We start from the raw sequence: 15460 nt of genomic DNA on the forward strand, positions 1-15460 counted from the left end.
AAACCTATGCCATGCCCTCCATCACTCACCTGACCCCATTCAAGGCTTTGACCCACTAGTACATTGACTGCTTATTTTTAGTGAGCCAAAAGTTAGACTTATACTCGTGTGCAATAATTGCATTGCCTGTGTTCATTTTTTTTATTACCTCACCTTTGGGCTGCTGAGGCTAAGTTGTGCCTGCAGCTTCGAGCAAAATGCAAAAGCATTGTTGGACCAGTACACGCGCCCAGCTGGTGAAAATTAATCTTGAGCCATCCACTCCTCACAGCACACCGCATCTGTTGTTTCAATTCCGACCTGGCAGTTTTGCCAGCGAACACTTTTTCACGTACTCCGGTGCTTGTTCCAACACCAGAGTTCCTCTCCTTGTTGTCATGTTTAAAAAAAAAAAGAAAAATGCTTATAAGAAAGCGGTGCTAGCTGGCCTCATCAGGAGCCGTCGTGAGCAGCCAGTGTTGGCATGACTGATGCGCCCAATGACCTCTTCGCTTTTCTTCTCTTTGTTGCCTTGCGTTGAGTTTTGTTTTTCCTGTGCCTGATTTATGTTTTTCAAATAACAGAAACGACAGCGACGATGATGGCTTTTGCGGGCCACTGGAGGGGGGGGGGGGGGGGGGGGTGCACTCTGTGGAAAGACAACAGGCAGAAGGATGAAGTTTAGAGACTCAGAGGAAGAAGAAAGAGAAAAAAAACCTGCAAAAATGAGGTTTGCACACTGACACAACAAGAGTGCAACCCCTCCTCCCCTTCCTGTGGAGAATTGGATGAACGCCAGCTGGCTTGGAAGACACGACAGCAAAAGCAAAAAGGGGGGGGGGGGGGGGGGGGGCTGGCAGACAGGAAAGAGGCAAAATAAACGCCACGGCTTTGGTGTCTCTTGGGACGTTCTCCCTTCAGTCAGCCTCTCCATCTGTAGTGTGCGAACAAAATTTGAAAAAGACATGGCTTGGGGACGCCACGGCCTCATTGTAGAGTGGCCCGGAAAGAGAGGCTCAGACAAATAAAGGAGCGCGGCATCGGTTGGATGTCCTTGTGGCTATGCAAAGTAAACGGTGACGAATCTCAAGATTTGTTTGTTGCCCCGATGGGTGATTCGATCGGCTGAAACGTGCGATTCAGTTTTGGCGCTGTTTGCTTGTTCTACAGTACTGCTCGCTGAGGTCGCTTCCACGGACCCTGCAGTGCAGTGTCGAAGGTCGAATGAATGAGCTGCACTTGTTCACAGCAGCCCACTTCTCCCTGGCCGTCTTTCCTCAGTGGCAGTTGCAACATTTGCTTCGCAAAATGCTTCCGCCAGCTTAGCTGTCATTGTTGATCTGCCATGAAAGGCTTGGCTAGCTTCGTGCAAGAATGCTTTATTAAGGCCTTTAATGCCTCATCGTTGTAAACAGGAGTTGTCAACAGGAATGTCACGCTTTTCAGTTGGTCGAAATGGTCGTGGCGTCACAGTGCGTGAATTTCAAACTGGGTCAATTGTACTTTGGCTAAGCCGCCGCGGTGGCTCAGTGGCTATGGTGCTCGGCTGCTGACCCGAAAGACGTGGGTTCGATCCCGGCCGCGGCGGCTAGAATTTCTTTGGAGGAGAAATTCTAGAGGCGCCGTGTGCTGTGCGATGTCAGTGCACGCTAAAGAACCCCAGGTGGTCCAAATTTCCGGAGCCCTCCACTACGGCGTCTCTCATAGCCTCAGTCGCTTTGGGACGTTAAACCCCATAAACCAAACCATACTTTGGGTAGTAACCATGCAACCAATTAAAGGGAAGGTATAGTATTGCTCCAAGTAAGTGGGACTGGGTTTAGTTATCCAATTAGCCTAATTAACCTTTCTAGTCAGACCAGACAATTAAATAAAACCGAATAGTGACCTGGGGAATCGAACCAGGGTCTCCGGAGTGCGAGACGAGCACGCAACCACTCCACCGTGCCAGCTCAACTCAATGGTTTAGAGTGGACAAAGGCGCGTCACGCGTCTTCATTCATTTACTGGGAGGTTCAGGTGTCCACCGAGATATGCAAGAGAGGTACATTTCCTTTCCTCAAAAACCAATTTACCTTGCTCACAGTGGAATGGGCGATGGTGTTCTATGGGCTCCCTGGCAGCGTTGCAAGACGCTGTCGCATTTCACGCTTAGAGGCGAAGCTTAACAGCTTAACCGCACATCAGTGACACAAGCAGCAACACCGCGCTTAAGGCTTCCACCTCACTGCACTTTGGGTCAACAAAGTGCCCCCCTGAATTTTTTGTCAAAATGTCTGGCTTTGACAAAGTATGTTGCACACTTAATTCCAGCCTTGCAAAGGGCTTTGCTGCAAACTCAATGCTTACTGATAAGTTAGTGCTCTATCACAGCTTCGTTTTATAGGTGTCTGCTGGGACACTTTAGTACAGGGGGCGGCAAAACTGTGGCTCTCTGGCATCTGTATCCTCCTCCTTCCCATTTCTGCCTGTAAAGAGAGCTTCCCCTGTGTTCTAGAGGAGGTGCTTGCTGCACCAATGGGGCATCACAATGCAGAGGCACAGTGGGCAGTCGCTGCCTGAGTGGGATTCCCTGTTACCACCAACTTTATTGCAAGAAATAGAAAAAATTTCCGCATTCCCCTTTATAATGCAGCTCTTCAATAAAAATATTTTTCATGGCTCCTTCATCACTCAGTTGTACCATATCAGGCCTCATGCACCAAAAAGAGTCGTGCATCACATGAAGCCAAAGACTGTAAAAAAAACATTGTCATAGCTTGCTACAACTTAGTTGGAGTGTTGTGCATCAGACTTTGTGCATTTGTTACTGCTTTTCGTTCTCTGTAGTGTACAGTTCACCACAGAAGTTGATGGGATGCAGGTGCTCAAGAAGAAATTTATCCCAGCGTTGACTTGCAGCCCAGTAGCCCGTTATTGATGCTAAGGAATGGAGCATCGCCAGCTCCTCTCACTAGGTGGCGTTTTAGGTGAAGGCGCTGCAGTGTGTTATCTTTTTTTTTTTTTCCTAGCCCACATAAATACTCTATATTGCCGCGCATTAGTCGAAGTTTTTTTTTAAATGTCCTTCCAAAGTTGGGGGGTCGACTTATAGTCAGAGTCGACGTATACGCGGAGTCTTAAAGTCGGCCTATATGCGGGGTCAAAAGTACTCTCGACCGAGTCGCGGATAATATCACATCCCGTGCGCTCGTAATTCCATAATAGTTGTCAGACACGGTGCGAAAGTGGATCTGCTTTAGAAAACTTGAATTTAATTGAGATATGCACCAAAGGTTCGTTTTAATACGATAGCAACTTGTTATCGACAAACCAGCGGCAGCAGTGGCTCATAAGATCGCTACTGTGTCCTCACAAGCGACGACGAGTCAGAGATTTCTCGTGAACAATTAAATGTTTCTTTATGACTCGGCCTTCTGAAAAACTTTTTGGGCGAGCTAGGACTGCAGGGTGCGGCAGCGTCGACCTAAATTCGGAGTCCAACTTTTTTTTTGCCCAAAGGGGGTCGACTTATAATTGGAGGCGACTTATAATTGGCAATACACGGTACGTCCTGTACGTAACCACGGTTTGAACGGGCAGCCCTGTCTGGCTGCAAGGCATTCTCCAGACCCTGTAGCTTGATTGCCCTGGTGCATGCAGGTGGCTGGACTCATCGCTGTCGCTGATGGAGCAGGACGTGCGGGAGTTTGACCTGCTGCAGCTTCGCTACAAGTTCTACTCGTTCTACGACCTGAACCCACGCAAGGATGCTGTGCGCATCAACCAGATCTATGAACAGGCACGCTGGGCCCTGCTTACTGAGGAGATTGACTGCACTGAAGAGGAGATGATGCTCTTCGCTGCACTCCAGGTGTGTGTGTGTGCGCTTTGGTTGCCGTTTCTTGTTGTTCTAATGCTGGGCCATGCTGGCAAAAATTGGCCTGTGTGAAGCTTCCACCTGCTTTTGGGGGGATTCGCCTCTCTATACCGTCCACCTCTCCGCGTGTACGGGTGAGGAAGGAGACGCCAGGACGAATAATGGCCAAGAAGAAAATGACTTGGACAACAGCAGGCCTACATGCAAAATAGGCAGCCTTCCGAAAAGCTGCCTGCCCCGCTGCAGTGGCTCAGTGGTTATGGTGCTCGGCTACTGACCCGAAAGACGCGGGTTCGATCCTGGCTGCGGCAGCCAAATTTCGATGAAGGCAAAGTTCTAGAGGCCTGTATACTGTGCGGTGTAAGTGCACGTAAAAGAACCCCAGGTGGTCAAAATTTCCCGAGCCCTTCACTACGGCGTCCCTCATAGCCCGAGTTGCTTTGGTACGTTAAACCCCAATAAACCTAAACCTAAACCAAAAAGCTGCCTATGCAGAAATGAAGCTTGCGGTAGCTACTCGATCCCACACTGCTACAGAAGAGCAACCTCGGTCTTACAAGCCCCACTGGTATTTGAAGCAGCCACCTACCAATACAGTGGCATGAGGACTTGCCGCCATCTAACAGTGTGCGACGTTTTGTGCAGTTGCATAGTTGGAATTGAAATAGAATCAGTGTTTGAATAGAATTGGGACTGGGATAGCTTGGAGGGTGGAAGAAGACTGCTGTCACAGTTCCTCCACATCAGTGCAATTGATCGCCCCAAAATTTTTGCTCCATTTGCATAGTTGCTCATTAATATTACGGGCAATGATGACCTGTCAGAGACTTGATTATTGCGACATGAGCTGTAAAAAAGTTTCTTTTTGTACAGCGACTAAGGCGTATCCCTGGTCGAAATGTTGAATAAATATGTTTACTGACCACACTTTTCATCAGTCAGTGAAGAGATTGATCGCGTAATTTATTTTCTAATAGTTAGGGCAGTAATTACTCACCAGTTTCTGCCCGAGTGCAGTGAAATGGCTGCAGCGGGAAACCTCTGCTGCAGGTTTCTCAAGAGCTCGGGAGTGCGACAACCCTTGATCCCACTGAATACACATTTATTTGCTGTGTTGTCCACTGCCACACGTCCTTGCCAAGTAGCAGTCATTCGTTGATTCGCTTTTGTCCCTTTCTTGTCAGCTCCAAGTGAACCTGCAGGCGAACAGCTCGCAGCCCGACTTCTCCCAGGGTGAGGATGACATTGATGCGGCCCTGACTGACCTCCAGGTGACCCTGGAGGGCACGGCCATTGCCAGCGAGACCTCCAACATCACCCAGGTGCCTGAGCTGCACAGCTACCTGCGCTTCCTCAAGTGAGTGCACCACTGCTGCTTCTAAACAATCACGTTGTGCTCTGAAAGTTCGTGCAATTCTGCACTTGCTATCCTCCCTTAAGGGGGGACACTGGTCTTGAAAAGAAAATTTTATTAATTTAGTCATAGTTTAGAAATTTTCAGGGCACATGTATTTTTGTGTGCTGATTCTAGATATGTCATTTAATTTCGTGTAAAACAATTCCTTGAGCACTTATGCACTTTTTATGCAAGTATTTTGCGGAGAGTTCTGAAGAAAATTTGCTGCAGGAAACTCGCTGAAATGTATGCCATTGGGTTCTCTTGACACCAAGGAATGCAATAAGGTTAAAATTATCATCCTGGCTATCATAGAACTTGAGTAATAGGGTACTGAAGCTGCCACTTCACACACAGGAATACACACTTTCCTTCTCATTTCTGAAGCACCAACTTCAAAGCTCTACAACCTAAGTTCTATGATAGGCAGGAAGACAATTTTACCCTTATTGTATTCCTTGGTGTCAGCAGAACCCAATGGCATGCATTTCAGCGAGTTTCCTGCAGCAAATTTTCTTCAAAACTCTCCGCAAAATACTAGCATAAAAAGTGCATAAGTGCTCAAGGAATCATTTTACATGAAATTAAATGACATATTTAGAATCAGCACACAAAAAATACATATTCCCTGAAGATTTCGGAACTGTGACTTCATTAATAAAAATTTTTTTTTTCAAGACCAGTGTCCCCCCTTAAGGCAAAAAAGTGATGGCAGCTCTAACTTTGCAAGCTGTGCTATTGTGTGGGTTCAGTGTTTAGGGGAATCCCCCAAGGTGGCCTAGCATCCATGTGGCCGAGTACAGCCATGCGTGAACATCTTTCTGAGTGCCTTCAGCTTCCTTTGTATTGGTCACTTCACATGGCGTGTGTCAACTGGTGCCATACTTTTCGACATGCATTAGCAGCAGCCAGTCTCCTTCAGGCACTGACCACGCTCATTTGACACATTGTATCTCATTCACGGAAATTCACATTGCACCTCTGTGTCATGCACAGGCCCAAGCGATTCACGTTGAAGGGCTTCAAGCGCATGTTCTTCATCTTCAAGGAGACACGCATGTGCATCTACAAGTCTAGGGAGGAATACGAGGGCGGTGGAAGCCCCTCGTACGTCATCAACCTCAAAGGTGAGCCTCAACCCCTCGCAGTGTTTTCTCACCAGCCTTGATTGGAAATAAAATGTTCAAGCTCTGTTTAGAGCATCATACACAACACAAACGCTGCATTGTACTACTGCTTGTTAGTGACAGTGTTTTCCAATTCAGTAATGTTCTATGTTCTACTGCCTGCGACTGTGATGTGTGAATTAATGAGCCTGATTCGCTAGGCAGCGGCAATTTTATGCATTCAACTTCAGGCAACGAATTCAAGGTCATGGTGAGATTTTTGTGCATGTAACGGCAAAGCATGCGCAGTAGACATTCTTCTGCAAATGCACGTGCTGAGAGTCTGCTTGGTCAGTCCGTTGTGGCACATCTGACGCATGCAGATGTCGCTAAAAATGAGCAATGTAAGCTTTCACAGCGACAGCTGTTAAGAGCACGTTTCCCAATTCTGCGGCTTTCATCTCCCCCCAAGGATCTGTTCTTGGACATGACAAAAGCTGCGAGAATCTGGGCCCAGATTACCTGGAACAACTTTTGACCTTTCATTCTTAGTTTAAAAGGGTCTCTGCATGGCTCTCTTCCAGGGTCTGAGGTTACCCCTGATGTCTACCTCGCCCAAGGAAAATATGGCATTCGCCTGGAAGTGCCCGGACCCGAAGGCATGACAGAGTACTGGCTCCGCTGCGAAACGGTGGGTGCCATTTTTGTGAAAAATACAGTGCAGCTGCAGTGCTTCTGTTGGTTGTGACAGTGTTAAACCTAGAAAAAAAAAAGCGAGGAAGAAAAGATTTGCTGACCATTGTAGGCTTGGCTGGTCCTTGAGACAGTATCAGAAGCAACAACTTGGACTTGCGAAATGCCTCAGAGTGAGCTGAGAAGTATGATAGGTGTAACACTAAGAGATCGGAAGCGGGTGGAGTGGGTGAGAGAACAAACGCGGGTTAATGATATCCTTGTCCAAACCAAGCGGAAGAAATGGGCTTGGGCAGGGCATGTAATGCGAAGGCAAGATAACCGCTGGTCCCCAAGGGTAACGGAGTGGATTCCAAGAGAAGGCAATAGCAGCAGAGGGCCGCAGAAAGTTAGGTGGGCGGATGAGATTAAGAAATTTGTGGGAATACGGTGGCCGCAACTGGCGAAGGACGGGGTTAATTGGAGAGACATGGGAGAGGCCTTTGCCCTGCAGTGGGCGTGGTCAGGCTGATGATGATGATGAGCTGAGAAGTTGTGCCCCTTGTGAACAAACAGGAGGACCAGTATGCTCAGTGGATGGCTGGCTGCCGCCTGGCGGCCAAGGGCAAGACCATGGCAGACGCCTCGTACGAGGCTGAGGTGCACTCCATCCAGCAGTTCCTGCAGCTGCAGAGGCCGGCCCCAGCCCCCGCTCTGGTGCCCTCGCAGCTGGACATTGACGTCGAGGACTTTGTCGCTCCCCGCTTCATCAAGAAGATCAAGAGCAAGCAGGTGCCGTTCTCCGTTTCTGTTGGGGGGCACGTTTTCCGGATTCTTGGGTGCAGCCTACTGGTGCAGCGCTGAGTCACTGTAAACTTCTCCCAAGCTTTTCCAGCTGCTTTAGTGTGGCGTTCGGTGCCTTGATTGGTCACCGGAAAAAGCTTTCAGTGATTGTAGCCCCGATGGACCTGCGCCATCTCGCATTACACATGCACAGCAAGCATTGGTCAGTTTTCACGTCACTCGGGCCCATAGTGCTCGTGTCAGTTTGTCACTGGACACATACTGAATGCTTCCCAAGTGTGTGTGACATCACCATGCTACTCCTTGGTGTTGGCCTTTGTACAGACAGTGAGAGTATCATTGGGCAGTGCCAACTACTGTCGAGCCCACTTATAACAAACCTGACAGTGACTCAGATTGCGTTCATTGTATCCAAGGTTCGTGGTGTGTGGACTTGCCCTATTACAAACAAAACATACAGTGAAGACAGTTTAAAGCAGCATTTGTTTCTGTAAAAAAGTCTGTTGCGCACGTCCATTTATTCAGGCTGCTTTTAAGCTCTCCAGTCTTGTCTCGTGCTCTTGGCAGACACCATTGCTGCAGACGAGCCGCTTTAGGAATTCTACCAATTCTACCAATTCTTCACCGTACCAACAGCGATTGAGGCTTTCATGGTAACTGGTGAGAGGTCGGTATCCTTGTCTTCGATCTTCCACAAGGATGTAAGGAGGCAGTGAGAAAGGTACCGCAGCGCGTATGCGTGCAGTATTAGTCAAATGTTCAGGGGAATCCCGAAAGGTGGAGTAGATTTGTAATAAGGCAGTAATTACTCAATGGCATCCACCCAGCCCAGGAACTGCAAAATTTCTGAGAAAGCTGTATGTGCAGTATGCACGCATTAGAACCTTATTAGAACAAACACGGGTATTACGAATTGTTGGCTATATCGAACTGTTCCCTAAATATTTTCAACAAACATACATTTGCAATAAGTGGCTGCAAAACTGTGCTGAAACTGTGGAAAAAATCTCTACCAGTTGCCGTTCTTTCGCTGACTAAATTTAGCTTCTCCATCTTTCCGACAATATTACGAATTTCGACTAAATTGAACTAGTTTGCGATAACGAAGTTTTACCGTATTTTGACGGTAATGCCGCCATCATTCATTATAAGTGGGCTTGGCTGTATTTAGCTGAGCGGAGCCATTTTTTCCTTCTTTAATCTCCACCATTGCCTTTACGTTGATGGGACATAATTTGATAACTGCGGGGCATGTTTGACACTCCCAAGTTGTAGGGCTAGCTTTTGAGTGCAACCCCTCTTTTAACAAATCTATGCCCCCCTTCAAGTGGGCAAGCACTTTCTGCCCCCTCAGCAGCTGAGGCTGTCCCTCTGCGCAGACTATTGTCCAGAGGATCGTGGAAGCGCACGGGAACGTCAAGGACCTCGGCCTGGTTGATGCCAAGATGAACTTCATCAAGGCCTGGCAGGCGCTGCCCGAGTTTGGCATCTCACTCTTCATCGTCCGCTTCAGTGGCAGCAAGAAAGAGGTGGGTTTTGTACTTCGGCTTCCGTACCACTCCCCGCCTTCACTGACATTTCTTTCGTTCAGCTATCAGTCATGAGCATCTATTAGTGGTAAATGCATAGAGTTTCTTTCTATTACAATAAGGGAGTAATTACTCATTGGCATCCACCCGAGCGCAGCCATACGGCTACAAAGGAAAGCTATACAGCTTTCTCAGAAACTTCGTAGTGAAAGAAAAATTCGTCTTGGTCCGGGGTTCGAACCCAGGACCACCGCTTCACCGGAGCAGTCGCTCTACCAATTACCTAGAGGGAAAGCTGGTGGCACTGCACTTCAGCCACCATGGACGCTCAAAGCATCATGGGACGGTGAGCTACTTGTTGCGCGACAGTCGTATTTTTTTTGGGAGCATGGAGTGGCACTACTAAAAAGTTTAATTCCGAAAACGCTGTTCGTGTGTGCGCAGACGACTTTGGCGCGAACGCAGTGAGCAAAAGCCATAGTAGTGAAAACGCATCGACACACGACGCCAATAAAAGGTTTCACTTTTCCGAAATGCCATTAAAAAGCCTCTTTAAGTGTCTAAGCAACAACATTTTTTAAAGAACAAATTTCCTTTTAAAATTGCGTCTGTTAAGCACGAAATATTAGTTTTTGTAGTGTTCATTACTTGGCCAATAGGAAAGCTAGCCATCTCTCATTTTGGGCAAACATTCCATTTACATGCTTTTCTGATCGTTTGTTGCTATTTACAAACAGGATATTGAATGTTAGGACATTTGTAGTTATCGAACAGCTTTATTTTTCCATTATTTTTTGGCCCAAAGTTGTAGTTCTGCAGTCGGTAGCTCACCGCCCCATGATGCCTTGAGCGCCCATGGTGGCTGAAGTGGTCTCGAGGGGTCTCCATGCAAACTCCCATAGAGGTGTCGCCAGCTTTCCCTCTAGGTAATAGTAAGAAACTCTATGGGTAAATGGGAAACAAATCAATACCATATAACTGAGGCCTGCACTATAGCTTCGCTTGTAGTGCAGTGTCTGTAAAAGGCTGCCTGTCTGGGGGCTGTCACAGTCGTGCCTATTTTGACCCTCGCCCACAGGTGTGCTCCTGCTCTCGACACCAGGCGCCATCTGTTGGCACTACGCGTAGAACGAGTGTTTGTGTGTTCTTTACTTTCGCTGTTGATGCTGTGCATCACTATTCATTTTCCCTGCACCGGGCAGTACTACAGTTGTCTGTTGGACTGGAAACCGGTACCTGTAAACAGATTTCTGCCCTAGGGTGTCATTCGTTGCTGTCTTTTACGTGCATGGCCATCTGTGATGACAATTCTATGCATCAGAATGTAGATTTATTGATTTTACTCGGATGGTGTAGCGATGTGCAAAAGGCAACCGGATTGGTGAGGTGCAGTTTCCAGGAAAAATAAGTGTTTTTGATTGCTACTAGTTTGTCTTTGGCATACATGTGCTGAGCTTGCTACTGTTCGCATTAAGCACATTTCATGTATGGGAATGTAAGCACGACCGCTAACAATTTAAGTTGCTATTTTCGTATGTCAGAGAGATCGTCAGGGCAAAGGGCTCACCGTAGTATCTTTCTGCTGTTGGTCTCTGCCTGGGTCACCGTAAAATATACACGATTTTATTGTACAGTCTTTGTCAAAAGTAACCAGGCCGCATGGTTTGCTTCTAGCTCGAACAGTGGAGCCCTTGTGGCTTTCCTAAAGATGAAAAGATGTTGGAAGGTAAGAAGACCCCTGAGTCCTTACCTTTAACAACCATTTCAGCATCAGGGAAGCTGTAAGGGCTCCACTGTTCGAGCTAGAAGCAAACCATGCAGCCTGGTTACTTTTGACAAAGACTGTACATTCTGTGACGCCTGGCTAAACAGCTGCGCAGCGAGAGTTACCAAATAAAATAGACAAGACTTGGGGCCACAGAATTCGTGAAAGCTGGCTTCTCTGCTAATATTTATTCAAGATTTGATAAATATCGTGTTGTGAACACGATATTTATTAGATTCGGGGGTCTTCTTACCTTTAGCTAGCATAAAGCACGACAAAACTGTTAGCCATGCGACTCTGCTGAGCTCACAAAGACAAATTTGTGGATGTGAGTGGCACACCACCATGCAGGCAACAACACAGCCCTATTTGTAGGAGGCTTTCTGGCTGGCAGGAAGGATTAAGAGGCTAAGAGCGCACTGGAATCGGAATTGCATACACCTAATGCTTGGAACTGACCAAAAACTGAGTGCAGTTAACATGAATGTCAAGCTAAATGTTGTGATTAACGCACCAGTGTGGTCTCTTTGATAATATGCCTGGCAATGTTTTTTAGTGCCCGAAGGGCAGTAAATCTCGGCTATCATACAGGTGTGGGTGGGGAGCTATCGCAAACCAGCAGTTTATGTATAGAACATTCTGGAGCTTAGTATGATAATGATAGCATTAGAAACCTCATTGGAAGAAAGATGCGGTGTCAGTCATAAAATTTGCTTATTGTCTGGAGGGAAATTATGTGTTGCCACTTCGAGGCAAACCTCTAACCACACCGACATGCAAGGGTCCACAAAACTCGATGTAGTGTCTCATTGGCAACACATAATGCAATTAGGTGACAATCCCTGAAATGCAATGCAGTTCCAGAATAACATTGGTTGAAATAGAATATTGTACAGGGAGTTTCGGGTAGCCTTGCGGTCTCTTTCCCAGGGAACGTCAGAGGTTGGTGTACCTTCTGAACGGTGCCTTTACTATAACCTGCACCCATTGCACCCATTAAAAATGTGAAAAGTGATTCTTAGCCACGACTAGCCCCAGTGGAAACATGAGAGCATGCCTGTCTGACGTTGCACAGGAGCTGCTGGGTGTGGCCTTCAACCGGCTGATGCGCATGGAGCTGTCGACGGGCGACCACATCAAGACGTGGCGCTTCAACACCATGATGGCCTGGAACGTCAACTGGGAGGTGAAGCAGATGAACGTCCAGTTTGAGGAGGACCAGCGCGTCGCCTTCTCGTGCCTCAGCGCTGACTGCAAGACCGTGCACGAGTTCATCGGCGGATACATCTTCCTCAGCATGCGTTCCAAGGATCAGAACCAGACGCTCAACGAGGAGCTCTTCCACAAGCTCACCGGTGGATGGGTCTGAGTTGGCCATCTCCGGTGGCCTGCATGTTGGGCCCTTGTGTCAGGAGGGCGGTGCCATCTTCGGCCTCTCGACGGCGCACACATCATCATCATCATCATGCGAGAAGGAAATGTCGACTGCCAGCTGCAGGGGTCAGGCTGTGGACCTTACAGCTTGTGCCATTTATCACCTTGCCTGCATGTTGTCGTTGAGGCAATGAGATGCGAGCTGCAGTGAATTTTTTAGAGACTTTCATTTTGTTTAAAAACTGGATCGGCAGCAACTTTTTTAGCACATCGTGGATTATACTTGTCTCAGAAAATGCATTGTGAAACTACTTTCTGCAGCTGGCGGACCCCTGTTTTTAAAGAACTGCACAAAGGAATCGTGTCAGTAAACTAGACACAAAGAGTATATGTGTATTGAGGCATGTACACAAACTCTGGCTGCATTTAGTTCACTTTCAATAATGACGTATGCCTGTTTGCCACCCACAATGATGGGTATACTGTACTTAGCACGGGAGCCCCCCAATGTTTCTTAAGAGGCCAGAACAGGAGGCAACAGTAAGAGTTTGTTGATTCTGAGCGTGCATGAGCCGCGAAACTAAAATTTAAAACCTTGTGGGCCTCAGCACGGCTGCAGTGTTTTAGCCATATGCCATGAAACAATGCCATCGCAACTTCTCATTTCACACTTCCAGATTTTATTTCCTCCCCTCCAAATACCCAAGGCCCCCATCCGTCAACAGTGATATGTGTTAGACTTCAAACAAGCTGTGTGCACATTCGCGATTATCTTGGAGAATGATCTATGTTAAGAACACGACATCACCGAGAATCTATTATCAGTGGTGATTGGTTTTGATGCAGTTTAACTTGGAATGAGGGCATTTCATGTTGACACGTGTGAGTGCCAAGTTTTTGGGGCCTTGTAATGTACAACACAGGGAAAAGAAGTCACCGTTGCCAGTTATGAATTTGTAGAGATGGCGAACTGGAAAACACTGTACACAGCTCATAGGTTATCCAGAATACTAGCGCCCTAGCAGTGGATGTTTTATACAGAAGCAGGAAAGGCTTTACATCAAATCGAGGTGGTTTTTGGGACAGATGTGCATGTAATTACTTGCGTTTTCTGTTGCAATACGAACAATACTGTTACCAGTTTGTATACAATTCTGCATGCGAACCCAACTTTTACAGCCAGCTTTGGCACCCTATGCCGACTCTCAGGGCTTGAAATAAACATTGTTCCTTGTGCAAGGTTATATTAGTCTTTATATATATATATATATTGCTGAAAGAAATGGCACCGACAGTTGTGTCATGTGCAAGTAATGTATACGTCTTATCTGCAGTCAGATGAAATCCAACCCTTTGGGACAAGGACATCCACTATACATATATTATAGTATGTACACAACTATGAAATGCTGTAGTCTACTGTGTAATTATCTACCTGTAACATAGTGGAATGAGGACAAGTAACTGCTTCATTGAGAAGGTTTAAGCAACAATAAAACGGAGAGTTGAGCTAGTTGGTACATGTTTCTTGGAAAAAACAGCGCTAAACGAAAGGACAACAGCGCCGGTCCTGTTGTACTCTTTTTCGTTGTCCTTTCGTTTAGCGCTGTTTTTTCCAAGAAGGTTTAAGCAAGCAGTTGGTTTACTTCGACGGTTGCAATGCTGTGCTCTCATCGATTTCATACGAATTTGCTGTGTTGCACAATTGTTTTCCTCTGAGAAGTGTGGTGGCTGTTGTCTAATAAGAAGAGTTAGGTCCGCTGAACAATTATCTTTGACACCATTGCCATGGAGCAAATTGCACATGTAAATAGGACAATTACTGCGGCCTTTCTTTGGTGGTGTGAGCTGCCAAAAATTTCCAGTTTTCTCGCATTTGCAACAAATACAAACAACTTTGCCCAACTGTGCTATGCCATAAGCACTGCAATTTTTTGCATTTTTATGCAAACTTTGTATTGAAAAGGTTTGCTTTTTATAATATTGCCACTATATTTTACGCAGCCTTCAGTGGCTACCAACACAGTGCAATTATACTAATAGTTGAGTAGCGTTCGAGTATCAAAGTCCTTTTAGCCACAACTCAATCTGCCTGTCGCTTAGTATAAGAAATGAATGCCGATCATTTCGTGGTGGCTATTTTTTTTTTAATGTTTGCACTGTTATGCAAGAGGGCTTCAGAGATGGAGGGAAACTTTGTTGAACAATGTTTGTGCCCAGTGAAGCTTGAAACTTGTTGGAGATGATCCAATGAAACTGCCATGGTTGTTACATGGTGTGGCGTGGCTTTCGATGCACTGAGAGCATTGTTTACGCAGTGTCTCGTGACATTTTTGTGAAAGTGCCTTGTGAGTGTTTTACATAATGTTACGATGTAACCCAAATGAACTTACTGTCATCTTATTATTTAAGAGAGAATAAAGTTTTTTTTCCTCAAAGTCAGTCCACATCTCTTGAGTGTAATGTCACGAATTTTCCAAAATTAGCACTTTAACGAAAGGAGAAATTTTTGGCCTCTGCTGGTTTAGTTATTTAAAAACACTGCCAGCTTAAGGCCTTGTAGGCAGAAAACAGCACAAACACACACAAAAAAAATATTTGACAGCATATGCTTTTTGTACCCACACAAGAATCTGAAGACAGCACATTTAGATGTACAAGTGCCGTAAAAAGTAAATGGAAGGCAATATTAACGAAGAAATTTAATCATTGCCCCCCCCCCCCCCCAATTCATGCATCCTTGAATACAAACGTGCAGCCTAATTGTTATTTTGCGAATTGCACTGTGCACCACCAAACATAGACCAATATGCTTTAGATTTAAAGAAATTGAATTTTTTTGACAAAGTCTCCTTCCATTTACTTTTGACACTTTTTTTACACCACTGCTTTAGCAAAGAATAAAATGAACTAGAAAAGATGAAAAAAAAACAATAATAAATAGTGACATTTACACGCACTACAAGGAAAGTTAAA

The 15460-nt window shown here is 46.2% G+C and overlaps 1 protein-coding gene across 4 annotated transcripts in view; it reads left to right on the plus strand.

The window, feature by feature from the left end:
* LOC149332814 (unc-112-related protein-like) overlaps positions 1 to 14926 on the plus strand; it is a 35406-nt gene extending 20480 nt beyond the window's left edge. For 3 of the 4 annotated variants that reach the window (XM_089558411.1, XM_089558412.1, XM_089558410.1), the window contains exons 6-12: positions 3622 to 3832; positions 5023 to 5195; positions 6231 to 6361; positions 6925 to 7031; positions 7589 to 7804; positions 9196 to 9345; positions 12186 to 14926. In XM_089558411.1, coding sequence (XP_089414537.1) covers positions 3622 to 3832; positions 5023 to 5195; positions 6231 to 6361; positions 6925 to 7031; positions 7589 to 7804; positions 9196 to 9345; positions 12186 to 12479 — 1282 coding nt within the window. In that variant the 3' untranslated portion in view covers positions 12480 to 14926. The remainder of the gene's footprint in view (positions 1 to 3621; positions 3833 to 5022; positions 5196 to 6230; positions 6362 to 6924; positions 7032 to 7588; positions 7805 to 9195; positions 9346 to 12185) is intronic. The other variant, XR_016285263.1, reaches the window with a different exon arrangement.
* The last annotated feature ends 534 nt before the right edge of the window (positions 14927 to 15460 follow it).

This window comes from Amblyomma mixtum, chromosome 8 (genome assembly GCF_055824585.1).
Source record: "Amblyomma mixtum isolate Tamu chromosome 8, ASM5582458v1, whole genome shotgun sequence".
Lineage (NCBI taxonomy): Eukaryota > Metazoa > Arthropoda > Arachnida > Ixodida > Ixodidae > Amblyomma > Amblyomma mixtum.